The sequence below is a fragment of the Mauremys mutica genome, chromosome 3, assembly GCF_020497125.1.
Source record: "Mauremys mutica isolate MM-2020 ecotype Southern chromosome 3, ASM2049712v1, whole genome shotgun sequence".
Taxonomy (NCBI): domain Eukaryota; kingdom Metazoa; phylum Chordata; order Testudines; family Geoemydidae; genus Mauremys; species Mauremys mutica.
The window spans coordinates 130,810,807-130,827,039 of record NC_059074.1 but is presented as its reverse complement, the minus strand read 5'-3'; the positions used below and the strand labels follow the sequence as shown (position 1 = coordinate 130,827,039).

Here is a 16,233-nt window from a genome sequence, read left to right as displayed (position 1 = left end):
ATTACAATCATTTCTTAAAATTCAGAAAATAATGGGCCTGATTCTCCTCTCACTTGTGCCAGTTTTACAACATTGTAAAGCCACTGACTTCAACTGAGTTATTCTTAACTTAAATCTAAAGCGGGGAGAATCAGGCCCAAAATTTCAGAAATTCAGTTTTCTCTGCTTGTAGTTAAAAAACATCTCTCATTGGCAGGTGAAGTATGAAAATCCAGGTTATAACATCTTCCCACTTTATACGATGGTCTAAAAAACCCACTTTGGCCCACCTCCTTTCCCAACTACCACCACATCTCCCTTCATCTTTAAACCCATTAAAAATCCTGTACCCAAGCATTGCCTCAAGTTCCTTTCCTACAACTGTGTTCTTGATTTCCTCCAATCTGATTCCCACCCTTCTCAAACTCCAAGGTTTTCAACAACCTCCTGGCCAAATCTCAGGGCCTTTATTCTATTTGCTGCCTTAGGCCTGGTCTACACTAGGGGGTAGAGGGGTCGAAGTAAGGTACGCAAGTTCAGCTACGCAAATAGCGTAGCTGAACTCGAACTACCTTAGTTCGAACTACTCACCCATCCAGACGCTGCGGGATCGAAGTCCGCGGCTCCCCCGTCGACTCCGCCACCGCCGTTTGCGGTGGTGGAGTTCCGGAGTCGACGGGAGCGCGTTCGGAGTTCGATATATCGCGTCTAGATGAGACGCGATATATCGAACTCCGAGAAGTCGAACGCTACCCGCCGACCCGGGCGGGTAGTATATACGTAGCCTTAGACACCACTGGTCACACTCCCCTTGAAATCTTGTCCTTTGCGTGTTCATGATCCTGTTCTCTTTTAATTCTTCTGACTCTCTAATAATTTATTTAATCCTCCCTCCTCCCACTTTCTGGGAGTATCCCTCACTTGGCACACTTCTCTCCTACCTTTACATCCTTTATCTAGGTGACTGCATCTGCTCACATTCCTCTAACCACCATTTCTATGCCAATAACTCTCAAAGTTACCTTTCCTATCTGTATTCATTACCTATACAGCCTGTATTACCATAGTATCTGACTGCCTCACAATCTTAATCCTCATAGCACCCCTTTGTAGTAGGGAAGTACAATTATCCCCATTTTACAGATAGGGAATGGAGGCACAGAGAGGGTAAAGGTGGGATTCACAAAGGTATTTAGGCACCTAACTACCATTGAAATCCGTGGGAGTTAGGTGCCTAAATATCTTTATGAATCCCACCCAAAATGACTTGCTTAAGGTCAATGGCACAGCAGCAGGGCCAAGGACAACTGCCTCCCTGCCTCGGCCCCAGGCCCTGCCCCCACTCCACCCCTTCTCCCAAGCATCTGCCCCGCCTCTTCCCACTCTGCTCTGCCCCCACTCCACCCCTGCCATCAAACTCCCGTCTCTTCCTGCCCCTGCTCCGCTCCCTCCCTGCTCCCATTCCACCCTTTCCCCCAAACCTCCATCCCACCTCTTTCTGGCTTCCGTCCCCTCCCCCAAGTGATGTCAGGATCCGGCGGAGCAGGGTGGGCTGGGGCCAGGTTGTTTGCTGCTGCTGGCACCAGGCCCCCCACTAACCCTCCCTGTGTCCCAAAGTGCAGGGCCGCCCCAAAGCATGGGGCCCGGGGCAGTTGCCCCAGTCCGTCCAATGGACAGGATGGCTCTGCACAGCAGAGACTCAAACCCGGGTCTCTCAAGTCCTAGGCTACTTACTAGATCAGCCGCCCTGGCTGGGCTATCTCCAACCATACCTACATCTTGGTCCATTTAGCTGACATCTTTTAACTTTCACAACATCAGCTTGAAATGGCAAAAACTGACCTCCTAGTCTGCCCTCTCCATTTCTTCCTTTCTCCATCAGTGTCAATAACACCACTAGGAATCATCCCTGTCACTAAAGGCCAGAATGCAGATGTCGTCTTTGATTTGCTCTCCGTATCTCAAAACATCCATGCTGTTGATCCAAATCTTGCCTTTTCTTGCCTGTCAATTTATAATATTTTGTACTTATGTGTAGGGCCCTACCAAATTTGTGGCCATGAAAAATGCCTCACGGATCGTGAAATCTGGTCTTTTGTGTGCTTTTAACATCGAGGGAGACCAGCAATTCTCAAACTGGGGATCCTGACCAAAAAGGGAGTTGCAGAGGGGTCACCCTCTGCACTGCCTTCAGAGCTGGGTGGCCAGAGGGTGGTGGCTGTTGGCAGGGCGCCCAGTTCTGAAGACAGTGACCTGCCAGCAGCAGCGCAGAAGTAAGGTAGCAATACCATACCATGCCATCTTTACTTCTATGCTGCTGCCTTCAGAGCTGGGCAGCCAGAGAGTGGAGGCTCCTTACTGAGGACCCAGCTCTGCAGGCAACATCACAGAAATAAAAGTAGCCATGCCATGCCATCCTTACTTCTGCACTGCTGCTGGAGGTGGCTCTGCCTTCAGAACTGGGCTCCTGGCCGGCAGCCGCCACTCTCAACTGCCCAGCTCTGAAGGCAGCACTGCTGCCAGCAGCAGTGCAGAAATAAGGGTAGCAATAATGCAACTCCCCCTATAGTAACCTTGCAACCCTTGCACAACTCCTTTTTGGGTCAGGACCTGTACAGTTACACCATGAAATTTCAGATTTAAATAGCTGAAATAATGAAATTTACAATTTAAAAAAATCTTATGACCATGAAATTGACCAACATGAACTGTGAATTTGGCAGGACCCTATTTATGTGTATCGCTTTTCAGTGGAGGAGCCTGGTGCACTTTACTAATGTGGATATGTATTATTAGCCCTCTTTTATGGATGAGGCTATTGAAACACCAAGAAATTAAAGGGATGCCATTAACCTGTAATCTAATTTTAAAAAAAGTAGTTTCTATCCCCCTGTTAGCTGTTGTCATTTAACAACCAAATTGTCTTTCTTGGGGTGGGGGAGGGGGAAGTGTTTTCCTCTCCACTGTTGCGCTGCAAAACACCCCCCTCCATCCTAAATAAACAAACAAGAATAGAACCTGTGTACATGAGAAACCATAGTGTAATTGACTATGCAGAAAGTGTTGCCAAATGCAGTTTTGCAAACCTTTCCATTATAGTAACCTTAGGTCTTATAACAATAGTAAGTAAATAATTTTCAGACAGAAGTGTGAATTCAAACTGTTTCCCTTTAAGTGACTTGCCCAAGCCACTCAGTAGATCAGTGGCAGAATTTGGGACTATAAATCATGTCCTACTATGTACCAGACACACCACTTATGTTTGTACAGCACAGAGCACATGGCTGCTATTGGATAAATAACTGTAGTTCATTTAGCAGACAGCAGTGCAAAGCACGGGGGGAGGGGGCTGAGGAGGTCAGAACAGATTTTTGCAAAATGTGGGTGCTTGGTTACAAGGTTTTGGTTTGGCCTCAGCTCCAACTGGGCTCCGCAGAGAGAGCAAAGGGGTGTCTACTCACGTCCTGGCAGGGCTGCTTAAAGTGACTGAGGGCAAAATCCACCCCATCTGCTCTAATAGGAACAAATCACGGCCTTTAAGGTGGCTGACGAACTAAAACCTCCCTCAGGAGGGGTGTTACAGCCCCACCCCCAACGCTGCAGCAGTGCTGAGCTGGCCCGCACTCCCCTTTTCTGCGGCCCCGCCCCGGCCGCGCAGGCTGGCTGGAAGTGGCGTACGTGCAAAGCGGGCAGAGATAGTGGCGCCTCCTCCTCGCCCCCGCAACCTCTCCCCCCCCCCCGACTCAGGCAGCGGCGAGGCGAGGCGAAGGGAGGAGACGCCGACCCGCACCGGGAGGAGGAGGAGGAGACCCTAGTTCCCGGCGCAGAGGGGGGGAGGCGGCGGCGGCGGCCCCGGCACTCCCAGCTGCTTCCCTCGCCGGAGCAGCGATGAGGCGGTGGCGCGCCTGAGCCCCGGGGGAGAGCAGAGCGGCCTCGGCTGCCCGCTCCTCACCCAGCAGGAGGCCCGGGCTCTGTCGCGGGAGGGAGGCAGGCAGGCAGGGGAGCGGAGGCCGCCGCGGAGCCGGGACGGCCATGATGCAGTGAGAGCTACTCGCCCTCCCAGGCTCCCTCCCAGCGCGGCCCGCCTGAGCGCTGCTGCCCCCGCGGAGCACCAGGGGAGGCGGCGGCGCCATGGCCAATGACAGCGGCGGGGGCAGCGGGGCCGGCCAGGGCGGCGGCGGCGGCGGCGGCAGCGAGCGGGACCGGCAGTACTGCGAGCTGTGCGGGAAGATGGAGAACCTGCTGCGGTGCGGCCGCTGCCGCAGCTCCTTCTACTGCAGCAAGGAGCACCAGCGCCAGGACTGGAAGAAGCACAAGCTCGTCTGCCGCAGCGGTGGCGGCGCGGCGGCGGCAGGGGGCGCTGCCGAGCGCCGCGCCGGGGCCGCCGCGGGAGCAGGCGGCGGCGGCAGGGAGGAGGGAGCCGTGGCTAAGAAGGTGCCGCCGGGCGCGGGCCCCGGCGCGGAGGAGGAGGCTGCGGCTGCGGCGCCTCTGACCAACAACCACGTTCCCACGGGCGCTGCTGCGCTGTCCGAGGCGGCGGCCCCCGCCGAAGAGGAGGCTGCGGCGGCGGCGGCTCCGGGCGGGGAGGCGGGGCTCGTGTACCGGGACAAATCCAACCTGTACCCGGGCGGGGGCCAGGCCGGGGCCGGCGGGGGCGCGCTGCGGCCGAACGGGCAGACCAAGTCGCTGGTGCCGCAGCGGCTGGCGCTGGAGTACATCGTGCCCTGCATGAACAAGCACGGCATCTGCGTGGTGGACGAGTTCCTGGGCAAGGAGGTGGGCGGGCGCATCGCCCGGGAGGTGCGGGCCCTGCACCACACCGGCCGCTTCACCGACGGGCAGCTGGTCAGCCAGAAGAGCGACTCCTCCAAGGACATCCGCGGGGACAAGATCACCTGGGTGGAGGGCAAGGAGCCCGGCTGCCAGACCATCGGGCTCCTCATGAACGGCATGGACGATCTCATCCGCCACTGCAATGGCAAGCTGGGCAACTACAAAATCAACGGCAGGACGAAAGTGAGTGACCCTCCCTTCCCCTCATTCATCTGCGGCTTCCACCCCAGGCTCACCAGTACCTGGGGCTTCTCGCCCATTTCCTCCTCCTCCTGCGCATGGTTTTGTTCAACATCTTGATTAATGAGCTGGATGATGGGCTGGATTGCACCCTCAGCAAAGTTCGCGGTTGGCACTAAGATGGGGGGAGAGGTAGATACACTGGAGGGTAGGGATAGGGTCCTGAGTGACCTAGACAAATTGGAGGATTGGGCCAAAAGAAATCTGATGAGATTCAACAAAGACAAGTGCAGAGTTTTGCACTTAGGAAGGAAGAATCACATGCACTGCTACAGGCTGGGGACCAACTGGCAGTTCTAAGCGGCAGTTCTGCAGAAAAGGACCTAGGGATTACAGTGGGTAAGAAGCTGGCTATGAGTCAGCAGTGTGCCCTTGTTTCCAAGAAGGCCAATGGCATGTTAGCTGTGTTAGTAGGAGCATTGCCAGCAGATCGAGGGAAGTGATTATTCCCCTCTATTTGGCACTGGTGAGGCCACACCTGGAGTATTGTGTCCAGTTTTGGTCCCCCCACTACAGAAGGGATGTGGACAAATTGAAGAGAGTCCAGCTGAGGGCAACGAAAATGGTTAGGGGGCTGGGATACATGATTTATGAGGAGAGGCTGAGGGAACGGGGGTTATTTAGTCTGCAGAAGAGAAGTGTGATTGGGGGATTTGATAGCAGCCTTCAGCTACCTGAAGGGGGGTTCCAAAGAGGATGTAGCTAGGCTGTTGTCATTTGCCACCACTGAAAACAAGAAGTAATGGTCTCAAGTTGCATTGGGGGAGGTCTAGGTTGGATATTAGGAAACACTGTTTCACTAGCTGGGTTGTGAAGCACTGGAATGGGTTAACTAGGGAGGTGGTGGAATCTCCATGCTTAGAGGTTTTTAAGGCACAGCTTGACAAAGCCCTGGCTGGGATAATTTAGTTGGGGTTGGACCTGCTTTGAGCAGGGGATTGGACTAGATGACCTCTTGAGGTCTTTTCCAACCCTAATATTCTATGATTCTATCCACCTTTCTAGCATCTTCTCTATGGCCAAGCAGCGCCCTGGTTAATGGGTTAAATCATCACCTCTCGCTGCCCTTCTGTCTCACGCTGAAGGGGCAACTCAAGTGAGAATTGAAAAATAAAATAGTTTAGTCTGTTTCCTCTTCTCAAAAATGCCACTGACAGGCAAGCTCCACTGATACCAATATTGAGCATCTTAGTCAATTTTGTCACTGTGCAGCACCAAAGAAACTCTGCTGGAAATAGCAACAGTAGGATTACATGGACAGCATTTTAACTGCTGTGTTGTCTAACCCTGTTTAGAACTCTCTAAAATTCTCATTGTAAGTGTAATCATAGGCTTGGCAGGGGCCAAGGATTGGATAGTCCTGGAAACTGAACAGCTTCGCATTCCTAGAGGGTTGTCCCTAAATGTCAGGGTGGGGTAATGGGTATTGCTGGTGAGTGAGGTAATATCTTTAAGTGGACCAGCTTCTGTTGGTTAGAGACACAAGCTTTTGAGCCACACAGAGCTCTGGGAAAAATCAGACCTGAAGAAGAGCTTTGTGTGGCTCATAAATAAATAAATAAAAAATACCACCTCACTCACCTTGTGTCTCTAATATCCTGGGACCCACATGGCTAAAACTACCCTGCATACAACAGTGATTGCTGCTGTCAGTGCTGTGCCTGTTCTGTGTCTGACTTCCATTTCTAGGACAGTCAGTGGGCATGCTTTCATAAATGCTACATCCCGTATGCAAAACAGTAATACTGTATTAAATGTCTGAACTCATACAGCACAATCCTTGTTCGTGAAAGTACAAGAAACACCGCTTCAGAAACACAGCTTCAAATAGAGGTGTCTCCTCATGAGAAAGATGAGGCAGGTCTGTAATGTCAAGGTTGCTACAGGACTGGTTAGTTCTAATTTTCCTCTTCTCTATCCTCTTATGTGCACAGCAGTTTTTTGTTCTGAATGTGGCAGAAAACTCATATTGTACAGGTGGGAAAATAGTTTTGAAAATGTTGCAGTTTAATTTGACTGACTTGAGTTTTTTTTTCTTTTTCTTCATAAGTAAAAGACAGGTCTGAAGATGTACAGTAGCTGCTGTGACAGGTTTCAGAGTAGCAGCCGTGTTAGTCTGTATCCGCAAAAAGAACAGGAGTACTTGTGCACCTTAAAGACTAACAAATTTATTTTAGCATGAGCTACATCCGAAGAAGTGAGCTGTAGCTCATGAAAGCTCATGCTAAAATAAATTTGATAGTATCTGCTGTGGAAACTCTCTCACTCTACACAAGGGTGAAAATGATCCTCCTTTAAATTTTGTTTGAACTGGTGGCCCCTGAAAATTTGGAATGTGATGGTCACTGTCTGTAGTGTTCCCCTTTAGATATTAAGTAATTTGACCACTTTGGAGATCTCATGCTGCAACAGTGTTTGATCAGTTTCTCATGATTGCTTCAGTTTATAAATTCTGAAATAGTAATTCTTGTTATGAATACTTCTAGAATTACTTAGTGGGTGTTTGCTTATGAAGATGCTCTTGGCAATGGAGGCTTTAGCATGTATGTAGTCTATTAAATTACCATGCGTTGCATTGGTGTAGTAATACAGAAAGTGTTGTAAATAGGTGTTTGCATAAAACTGCCAGATATGGGACTGTGGCTTACAGAGTGGCTATAATATGTCAGATTACAATATTTGGCACACTTATGAATACAACAAAATGGAAATTATTGGGTAAGTATCCAGGTAGGGTTTTTTTTTTTTTAAGTTTGTAACTTGTTGATCTGTAGTGGAGTCATCAGGCAGTGCGGTTTTTATAACCTAGTGTAAAATGTAAGTGGTGAGGAGAGGAAAGGTATGATTGTTTTGTGAGATGTTTTCTTTGCCAGTTTTGCCAAAAATTAGTACATTCATATTTTCCTTAGTGTTTTGGGTGTGTGTGTGGGTGTTTTTTGAGACACTAGCTCTCTTAATATGGAATTCAAAGTTTCATGTCATAGTCATCCTGACTTGCAACTGTTTTCTTTGGGTTCTTAAAGAAAAAAATCACAGCCTTTACAGGAGACTGTGTAGGACATCTCTAAGTTAAATAAAGGTTTAGTAATAAAGAAAAAAATCAAACATTTTAAACATTTGCAAAAAAGATGAAACATTTTCAGCTAAATCTCTGACAACTTGCTACTTCTGTTGCAACATGAGAATGTTAGAGTGAACTGCTAAGAAGCAATGTGTGTCTGTTGCACTGTGACAGACTCTTCTTGCTGCAGAGCATCAGCTAGTAGGAAGCTATGGGGGAGAGGGAGAAACTGGAAGGGGGGTAGCCCTGGCCCTCTTTGGGATATAGTAAATTATATAGATTTCCCTGCTGATGGAGGGAGGGTATGTGTGGAATTTTGTCTACCTTGGTGTACTGACACTTAATTTGAAAGGTTATTATGTTGGAAACTGCTGGCTGACGTGCTATGATTGTGTGCGTTTCTTGCGTAACTCCATAGCATGGCATTTGTTAGCCAATTCATCCTTCAAGTAAGTATTCCACTCAAAAAATCCTCAAAGTTAAAATATTACGAAACAGCCTCCTAAAATCTGTCGCATTGTTAGATTTAAAATTGGAGTCGTACTATCTGAATGGTAATTCTGCGTTTTCCATGGCCTCTGCCTTTTTGTAATTCAGACCCCAATCCTGCAGTTTATGATAGATGGGTAGTATGGTGTAAATAGCAAGACTGGGGCTTAGAGGAAGGACTATTGGAGTTGCCACACAGCGTCAAATTATTAGTTCATTTAGTCTGGTATCCTACCAGCTTCTGGCAGTGGCCAATACCTGATGCTTCAGAGGTGGTTACACCTCCACCTCAGAAACCACCTGGCTAATTGTGAAATGATGTACATGGGCTGGAGGGAATTCCTTCCTGCAGTTAGTTCTAAATGGAGTAAGAATAAGACTGATGGCATGTGGTTAGTCCTACTTGGATGCAATCTGTACCTTCTGAAATCTCTGGGGATGTGTTATGGACAAGATCCCTCCAAGAGATGAAAAGGTTTAGAGAGATGTTGCTTTTCTCTCCTCTCTTTTTCCCTTGCTTTCTTAGTAGTTAGAGGCTAATGCTTGTGCTGCTGGGGGTAAACTTACTTCCTCAGCAACTTCAGCAGGGACAAAGTGGAAGTCAGTGAATTGACAAGAATCGTTCTCTTGAGTGGGTTGGGGATAGACAAAAGGAGAGAAGAGGGAAAAGTCTTAAAAGGAAGGTTAAAATTGCCAAGGTATTTGGTCTAGTGCAGGGGTTGGCAGCCTTTCAGAAGTGCTGTGCCATGTCTTCATTTAATTCACTCTAATTTAAGGTTTCGCGTGCCAGTAATACATTTTAATGTTTTTAGAAGGTCTCTTTCTAAAAGTCTATAATATATAACTAAACTATTGTTGTATGTCAAGTAAATAAGGTTTTTAAAATGTTTAAGCAGCTTCATTTAAAATTAAATTAAAATGCAGAGCCCCCCGGACTGGTGGCCAGAACCTGGGCAGTGTGAGTGCCACTGAAAATCAGCTCACATGCCGCAGGTTGCCTACCCCGGTCTAGTGTATACTTCTGAACCAAGCTTATTCACTTACTCCCACAGCTAACAGGGACTAGGAGTGCTATGAAAACTTATATTTATTTCTTCCTACCTCAGCCTCCACCAACTGTACAGAATGGCACTTGTGCCACTCCTTCAGAGTGCTTTCTCTGTTTGGCAAGAGTAGCATAGTGAAACTAATCAGGATCACCTGATTGAGTAGTACAGTTCTGGGGAGGAAAATAGTAGAGATGGAACAGTAAAATCTCTTGTCTGGCCTTTTGTACATTGTGTCTAGAAAATAGATTTTTTGTTGTTGTTGAGGGTGTGGAGAGGATAAGTATTGGCTCAGAAGTCACCACAGCATTTTTGAATGTTTGACCTTTTACTAGCACTGGTCCCCAAGCCCTGTAAACAAATTTGTTCTGTTATGAGAAGGAATGAATCATAAATGACTCCAGTCCATAGCCTGCTGTAATAAAAGGGTAGGAATTATGTTGTTTCATTGGCTGAAAACAACAGTAATGTTTTACACCTTTTTCAATCTTCTACCTTTTTTCTAGAGATGCAAAAGCAAAAATTCTCTGCTTTAGCTGATAGCTGTATGCCTTTACAGAAGTGAGTGGATTGCTGATGAAAGGACAAAATGCCATTTTAATGGCTAATACGATTGAAAAACATCCAAAAATTTAAGTAATTGATTTCAGTACTGAAAGTTTTTCCTCAGTAAGCAGTTGAGACATGATTAAATCTGAACTGATGATCATTTGTATGGTTTAATTCAATCAGTTGAAATCGATTTTAAAATCTACTTTAAACCAGTGCAAATCCCTAACAGATGCACTTGTTTGCCTTTATTTGATAGTTAGCAGTGCAAACTAAAATGACTTAAACAGGAGTTTATTTACATTAGGGGCTTGTGCTGGTTTAAGTAGATCAATTTAAAATCAACTTCCTCAAACCACAGTGACTTTAAAATCTGCTGTATTTGCATTCCTTATCACATTTAACATCACTGTGTGAAAGTTTCAGGTGTCTCAGATGACCTTCAGGTAGTCAGAACTTCACTGTATATTCTTTTGCAAAGATAAGGTACAAATGTGACCATTCTTTTCAAAACATGCCCTTTTTAAAATCAGAAAAGACGTATTCCTAAAGCAGTGACTAAAAAGTGGGTAGCACATTTAAAACAAATTGTGCTTGATTCTCCATGCACTTGGGTTCTGCTTAGAAGCAAAGGGGAGGGGGAGACTGGGAGGGAGTCAATTGTAGCTTCCTGCTTGACTATTATTATTTAATATTTGTATTTCTGCTGCACCTAGGGGCCCTATTCAGAGAGCAGGACCACATTATGCTAGGCCCTATACCAGGGGTCGGCAACCTTTCAGAAGCGGTATGCCGGGTCTTCATTTATTCACTCTGATTTAAGGTTTCGCGTGCCGGTAATACATTTTAACGTTTTTAGAAGGTCCCTTTCTATAAGTCTATAATATATAACTAAACTATTGTTGTATGTAAAGTAAATAAGGTATTTAAAAATGTTTAAGAAGCTTCATTTAAAATTAAATTAAAATGCAGAGCCCCCCGGACCTGTGGCCAGGACCCGGGCAGTGTGAGTGCCACTGAAAATCAGCTCGTTTGCCGCCTTCGTCACGTGTGCCATAGGTTGCCTACCCCTGCCCTATACAAACACGGAACAAAAAGGTGGTCTCTCAGCTATTTTGTCCTGGCTTAAGTTAAAGCTGCAAGGTGAGCAAGTTTAATTTACACTGTTGATGTAAGGTCTCTCAGGGTCCTTAGTCCAGTGGAGAATTGGGTGTATTAGAGCCCCACTCTGACATGCCCCTTACCTGCCCAAGTGTCTCCTTCTTTTTACGCTAGGGTAAAGCTCCAACACATGGTACAGTAGAGTTGGCAGAGGAGGCTTCTGAGCTGGTGGTGGAGAGTCCCCTTACACGGGGGGAATTCTCCAGAGACAATCTCCTGGGTGCTTTGCACCATATAAATTCACTTTTCACCACAAAAATAGTGGAAAGTGAACTTTGTGGACTGGAGATTCTGGACTACTGGTTATCAACCCTTAAGTATAATAACGTACTGATTTCTAAAATTACCATTATCTTGTTAAATTGTTAAGTATTATGGGGAATTAAATCCAGTGATACAGCATGCACCACTGGATTTAATTCTGAGTCTGTAGCCAAGTTGCATTCTGGACAAAATGCTGTTTTGGACGCCTTCTCATACTTTTTCCCTCTAAATGACACCATTTGAGAATCTGATAATGTGTCATTGTACAATCCTCTCTGTTTTTCCTGGTATAGATATTCCTGGCATGTTGGGGATTTTCTTTTCTTTTTTGGCAGTATAATTTCTGGCTGTGATTCTGGTCTTTCCCAACCATTACACAGAGCAGGCTTTGCATAAAAGGTCTTTTCTGTTCCTAGCCTGTAGAATTTGCCTACATTAGTAGGATTACATAATATTACTGTTGGAAAGTTAGTTTCTAAGAAGTCAAAATTATTTCTAGAAAGTTAGTAAATCTAATCTTATAAGAGCTCCAGCATCTATGTCCTAACTCTTACGATACATATGCCCCCAAAATCTATCCCTACTATACTCAGCTTTTATATTGTCTACTCAATCGTAATTTAATCTCCTGCTGTCAGACTGCTCGTAGTCCTTTCTGGTAAAATTTTACGTAGCCAAAGCTATTGAGAAATCTTTTTCCTTGTGTGGTGGTTCATTGAAAGCACATTTCATATTCCAGTATGTGATGTGGCTGGACTAGCTGGATCTTTACTCTCATCTGCCTTTTGGTAGGGCAAGGGGTTGGACACAACCACCACAGTTATTTCATCCTATCACAGATGGCTAAATCTTGGTTTACACGTAAAATTTAGGTCGACATAGTGCTGGTGCTCAAGGGTGAGAAAAATCCACTTCCCTGAGTGATGTAGCTATGCCAACCTAAACTCCTGCTGTAGGTGTAGCTAGGTTGATGGGAGAATGCTTTTGTCAGCCTTTGTCAGCCTATCTACCATTGCTTGGGAAGGTGGTGCTCTAACAGAGAATGAAAACCCCCTTCCATTACTATAGGCTGTGTCTGCTCTACAGGGTTATGCTAGCATAGCTACAGCACCATAGCTGTGCCAGTGTAGTCTCCATGGCATAGATGTGGCCTAAACTTACAGGTTCTCATATTGTCTACTTCCACCTTCAGTGGTTGAATTACAGTGGGTGATGAGGCTGGTTTATATGTTAAGCAAAAAAATCACGCTAATTCAGCATTGAAGTGAATGTTTTATTCCCTCCTTCACTCATCCTTTATTCACCCAATCCTCACTTTTACGAAAGGTGATTATATAGGTAAAGAGCCTTTTTATTTTTAAATATAGGATCCCCAAATGACCCTCTCTGTTGCATGTGTACTCACTGCCCAGTTCTTTAGTAAAAGAATGGCCATTTGCTTGTCCTCATTTTTGTGAACAATGGTTTAGCGATTAAATTGCATTTTACTGTGTAACCTGAGTACTGACATAACCACATTGTACGTGTAATATTTTTTGTATGTAGTTAAATTAATAATGTGTACTTTAACATACAATAGAGGCAATGTGTGTTAGTTATAAGAACATATACTTTTGCATAGCCTTACTTCACTGTTTTTAACTTTTGTAACCTTAATGTAATGTTAAAGATTTTTTTCTTAATTTTCTTGTTTTTTTTAGAATGAACAGAAACACTATGTCTCAGTCCCACTGTTTCCTTTCTCAGCCTCTCCTTGCCCTCCTCTTTTTCTCAGTCCATGCTTTGTTCAACATTCAAAGTACGACCTACTTTCTGCTGTTCTCTGGCTGCTCCTTCAGGAAAGAACCCTGCTCCTTCTTCACAAAAGTTGTGATGTGCAGCCCCCTTCTGGTGTCTAGTTCATGTTTGAATTTTTGGTGGAGAAACAAGTTATACGCTTCTTTTAGATGCATACTTATTTTTCCTCTCTTAAAGATGGCATAGTGACTAGGTCTTTGCTCCTGGCTTGAGTTAGGCCAGAATTCCTCTAGGTCTGAAAAGATTCTTGGCCCTTTCACTTTGAAACACAAATGGGCCTGCCTCCTTTAAAACAACCCTGTTTTACCCTTTAAAATGACCTGTTTTACATTAGTCCCCCTCATCATAAGTACCAAAGAGGTTCATGATTCTGAAGGACTGTGAGGGTTATGACCAACCACTGCTTCTTCTGCAGCTTCTCCTTTTGGTGATGGAAATATCTTGCTTCAGAATCCTACAATGAAGGCAAGTTGCCCACCTGTTCTCCTAAAGGCCCCTCTCCAGATTTTGACTCAGAGGGATTCCAGAGTGTCGTCCTATTCTAGACATTGTAAGAGTCTACTTCCTCCATGTGCCTTGGTATCCATCCCACTGAAGCCCTCTATCATTCCTTTAGAATGCCCTTTCATGGCCATACTGGAGCCCTGGGGTTCTTATTGGAAACACACTTCACGTACACCATCCCAGAGAGAGAGTGTTTATTTGGAGACAGAAAACTGCTCAGCCTTAAGAAACCCCTCTTGAGAAGGAACATCCTGAAGAACCCTCTAAGGAGGAACAATGTCATGAGGAGGAGGACATCAGTGTGTGCCAAGATGGGTTACTCCCCCAATAAATGAGGCCCCTTTAGAACCGAAAAAAAGTCTGACAGGTGCCAGCTACTATAGCCCCAAAAGCCAAGAAAGCTGACAAAAGGTATTTTGTGTCTTCTGGGGGAGCTGTATATCTGTATTCTTCTCTTGTAGTAAGGCTTTCTTGTAGTAGCAGCTGCAAACAAAAAGAGCAGACAACATCACTCTAAAATAGCCCCGACTGAAAGGGATCCAAAATGTTTGGCTCCATTTGCTCATAAAAATTATTTATCTCCAAGTTTGCAGCACTTGTTGTATGGTATGGGTTTTTTTCTTCTCAACTACATTGAATTTGCAGACTTTATTGAGAAATTGCCACAAGATCATAGAGAAGGTCAGTTAATAGTGAGTGTCTTTATGAGCATCTCTGGCTGCTGCAGATATTGCTTCATGCTCCATGGCAGTATCAGTGGTGATACAGTGCTCATCCTGGCTCCAGACATCAATAATCCTTAGAGAGGTCCAATCTACGGTAGAGGGTCTTCTGCTTGAGGGCCCCAGTCTTGTCAGTAGAAAGACAGATGATACCCTCCACGCTCTTTAGGAATTTCTGCACTACCTTTGGTGCATACACATCTGCAGCGAAAAGGAAGCATGCTAAGTCCCAGACTTACTCAAGGCTGAGAACAACCCCCTAGGCTCCTTCTGTTACCAGAAACAGTAACCTCAGAGTTTCTTAGGAAGTGGCACAGATTGAGGAGGGTGGGGAAAAAAGATCAACAGCAACTACTATCACCTCACTGTCAAAAATTTTCAGTAAACAATCCTGATTTGTTGAGTGAGAACTACAAACTGACTCTGACTCCCCTTCCTCCTTCTCTAAAATTCTTTGGAAACCTCTTCCTATTTTGGGGGTTATGGAATGTTATAACTAAGGCTATGATTTAGTCACGGCAGTCATGGATTCCGTGACTTTACTGGACCTCTGTGACTTCTTCAGCTGTCAGCAGCCGAAACAGGGTCTGGGGCTGAAGCCGAGGCTACGCTCCCCACATAACCACACGGCGAGGGCTGCTGCCGGGGCCAGGCACTCCTGCCCCACAGCTTGTATTGTTATTTTTAGTAAAAGTCCTGGACTCCATGAATTTTTGTTTGTTGCCCATGACCCGGTCAGAGACGTTTACTAAAAATAATCATGAAAAAAATCTTAGTTTTAATTATAACAGACATGGGTCTGAGAGATCATTACGTCTGATTATACAGTTCAGTTCTGTACTACACCTACCCACAACCCAGCTTCCCAGTCCTTATTCAGGCACCCCTCTCACATGAGACTAGTCACTTCTTGGTTGAGCTCCCTCCTCTCTGAGCTAAAGAGGTTCCTCCACAACACAGAAGAAAAGATTTCTGTTCCGAATACTACTTCATATCGAAGAAGAATGGCGGCTGGGCACCTTTTCTGGATGCTTAGCATGAATGTTCGGTGGGAGGGTCCTAGACTGAAAGTCTGCACCACAGTTAAACAGGTCCTTAGCCTGAATCAGCTGGCATGGGTCAGCCACAGGTATGCAGTGTAGACATACCCTAAGACAGCCAGAGGTTGCCTGCCTCAGGGGAAATTGGAGACCATGTCCATGCTCATCACTCAACTTCAGACAGTTCCTCAAACAACAGCTAGGACTTGTCACAGTGTACTGGACCAGATAGTTTATTGCATTTCCATTACGCTGCATGCCAGACTACACCTATGTTGCATGCAGGGTTAGATGAAGTACATATTCACCTTGTTAGAATGGGTCACTACTTCTGAGTCACTAAGAGTGGACTATATATAGCACTTGAAGAAAAACAATTGCTTACCTGTATAGGAACGCAGAACTGGAAGCAGGGGTAGTCAGTAGGTGGTCTGTGGGCCAAATCTGGACTGCCAGAAGCTTTTGAATGGACTTGTGAAATCTTTTTATTTACTTATTATCATCATCATTGTTTTTTGTATTATTTTTCTCTCGCGTCTGGACCTTGA

At 45.8% G+C, this 16,233-nt stretch overlaps 1 protein-coding gene across 1 annotated transcript in view; it reads left to right on the top strand.

Moving 5' to 3' along the window:
• The first annotated feature begins 3,631 nt into the window (after positions 1–3,631).
• EGLN1 (egl-9 family hypoxia inducible factor 1) overlaps positions 3,632–16,233 on the top strand; it is a 45,749-nt gene continuing 33,147 nt past the window's right edge. The window contains exon 1 of the mRNA XM_045010734.1: positions 3,632–4,995. Within this exon, the coding sequence (XP_044866669.1) occupies positions 4,111–4,995 (885 nt within the window). The 5' untranslated portion in view covers positions 3,632–4,110. The remainder of the gene's footprint in view (positions 4,996–16,233) is intronic.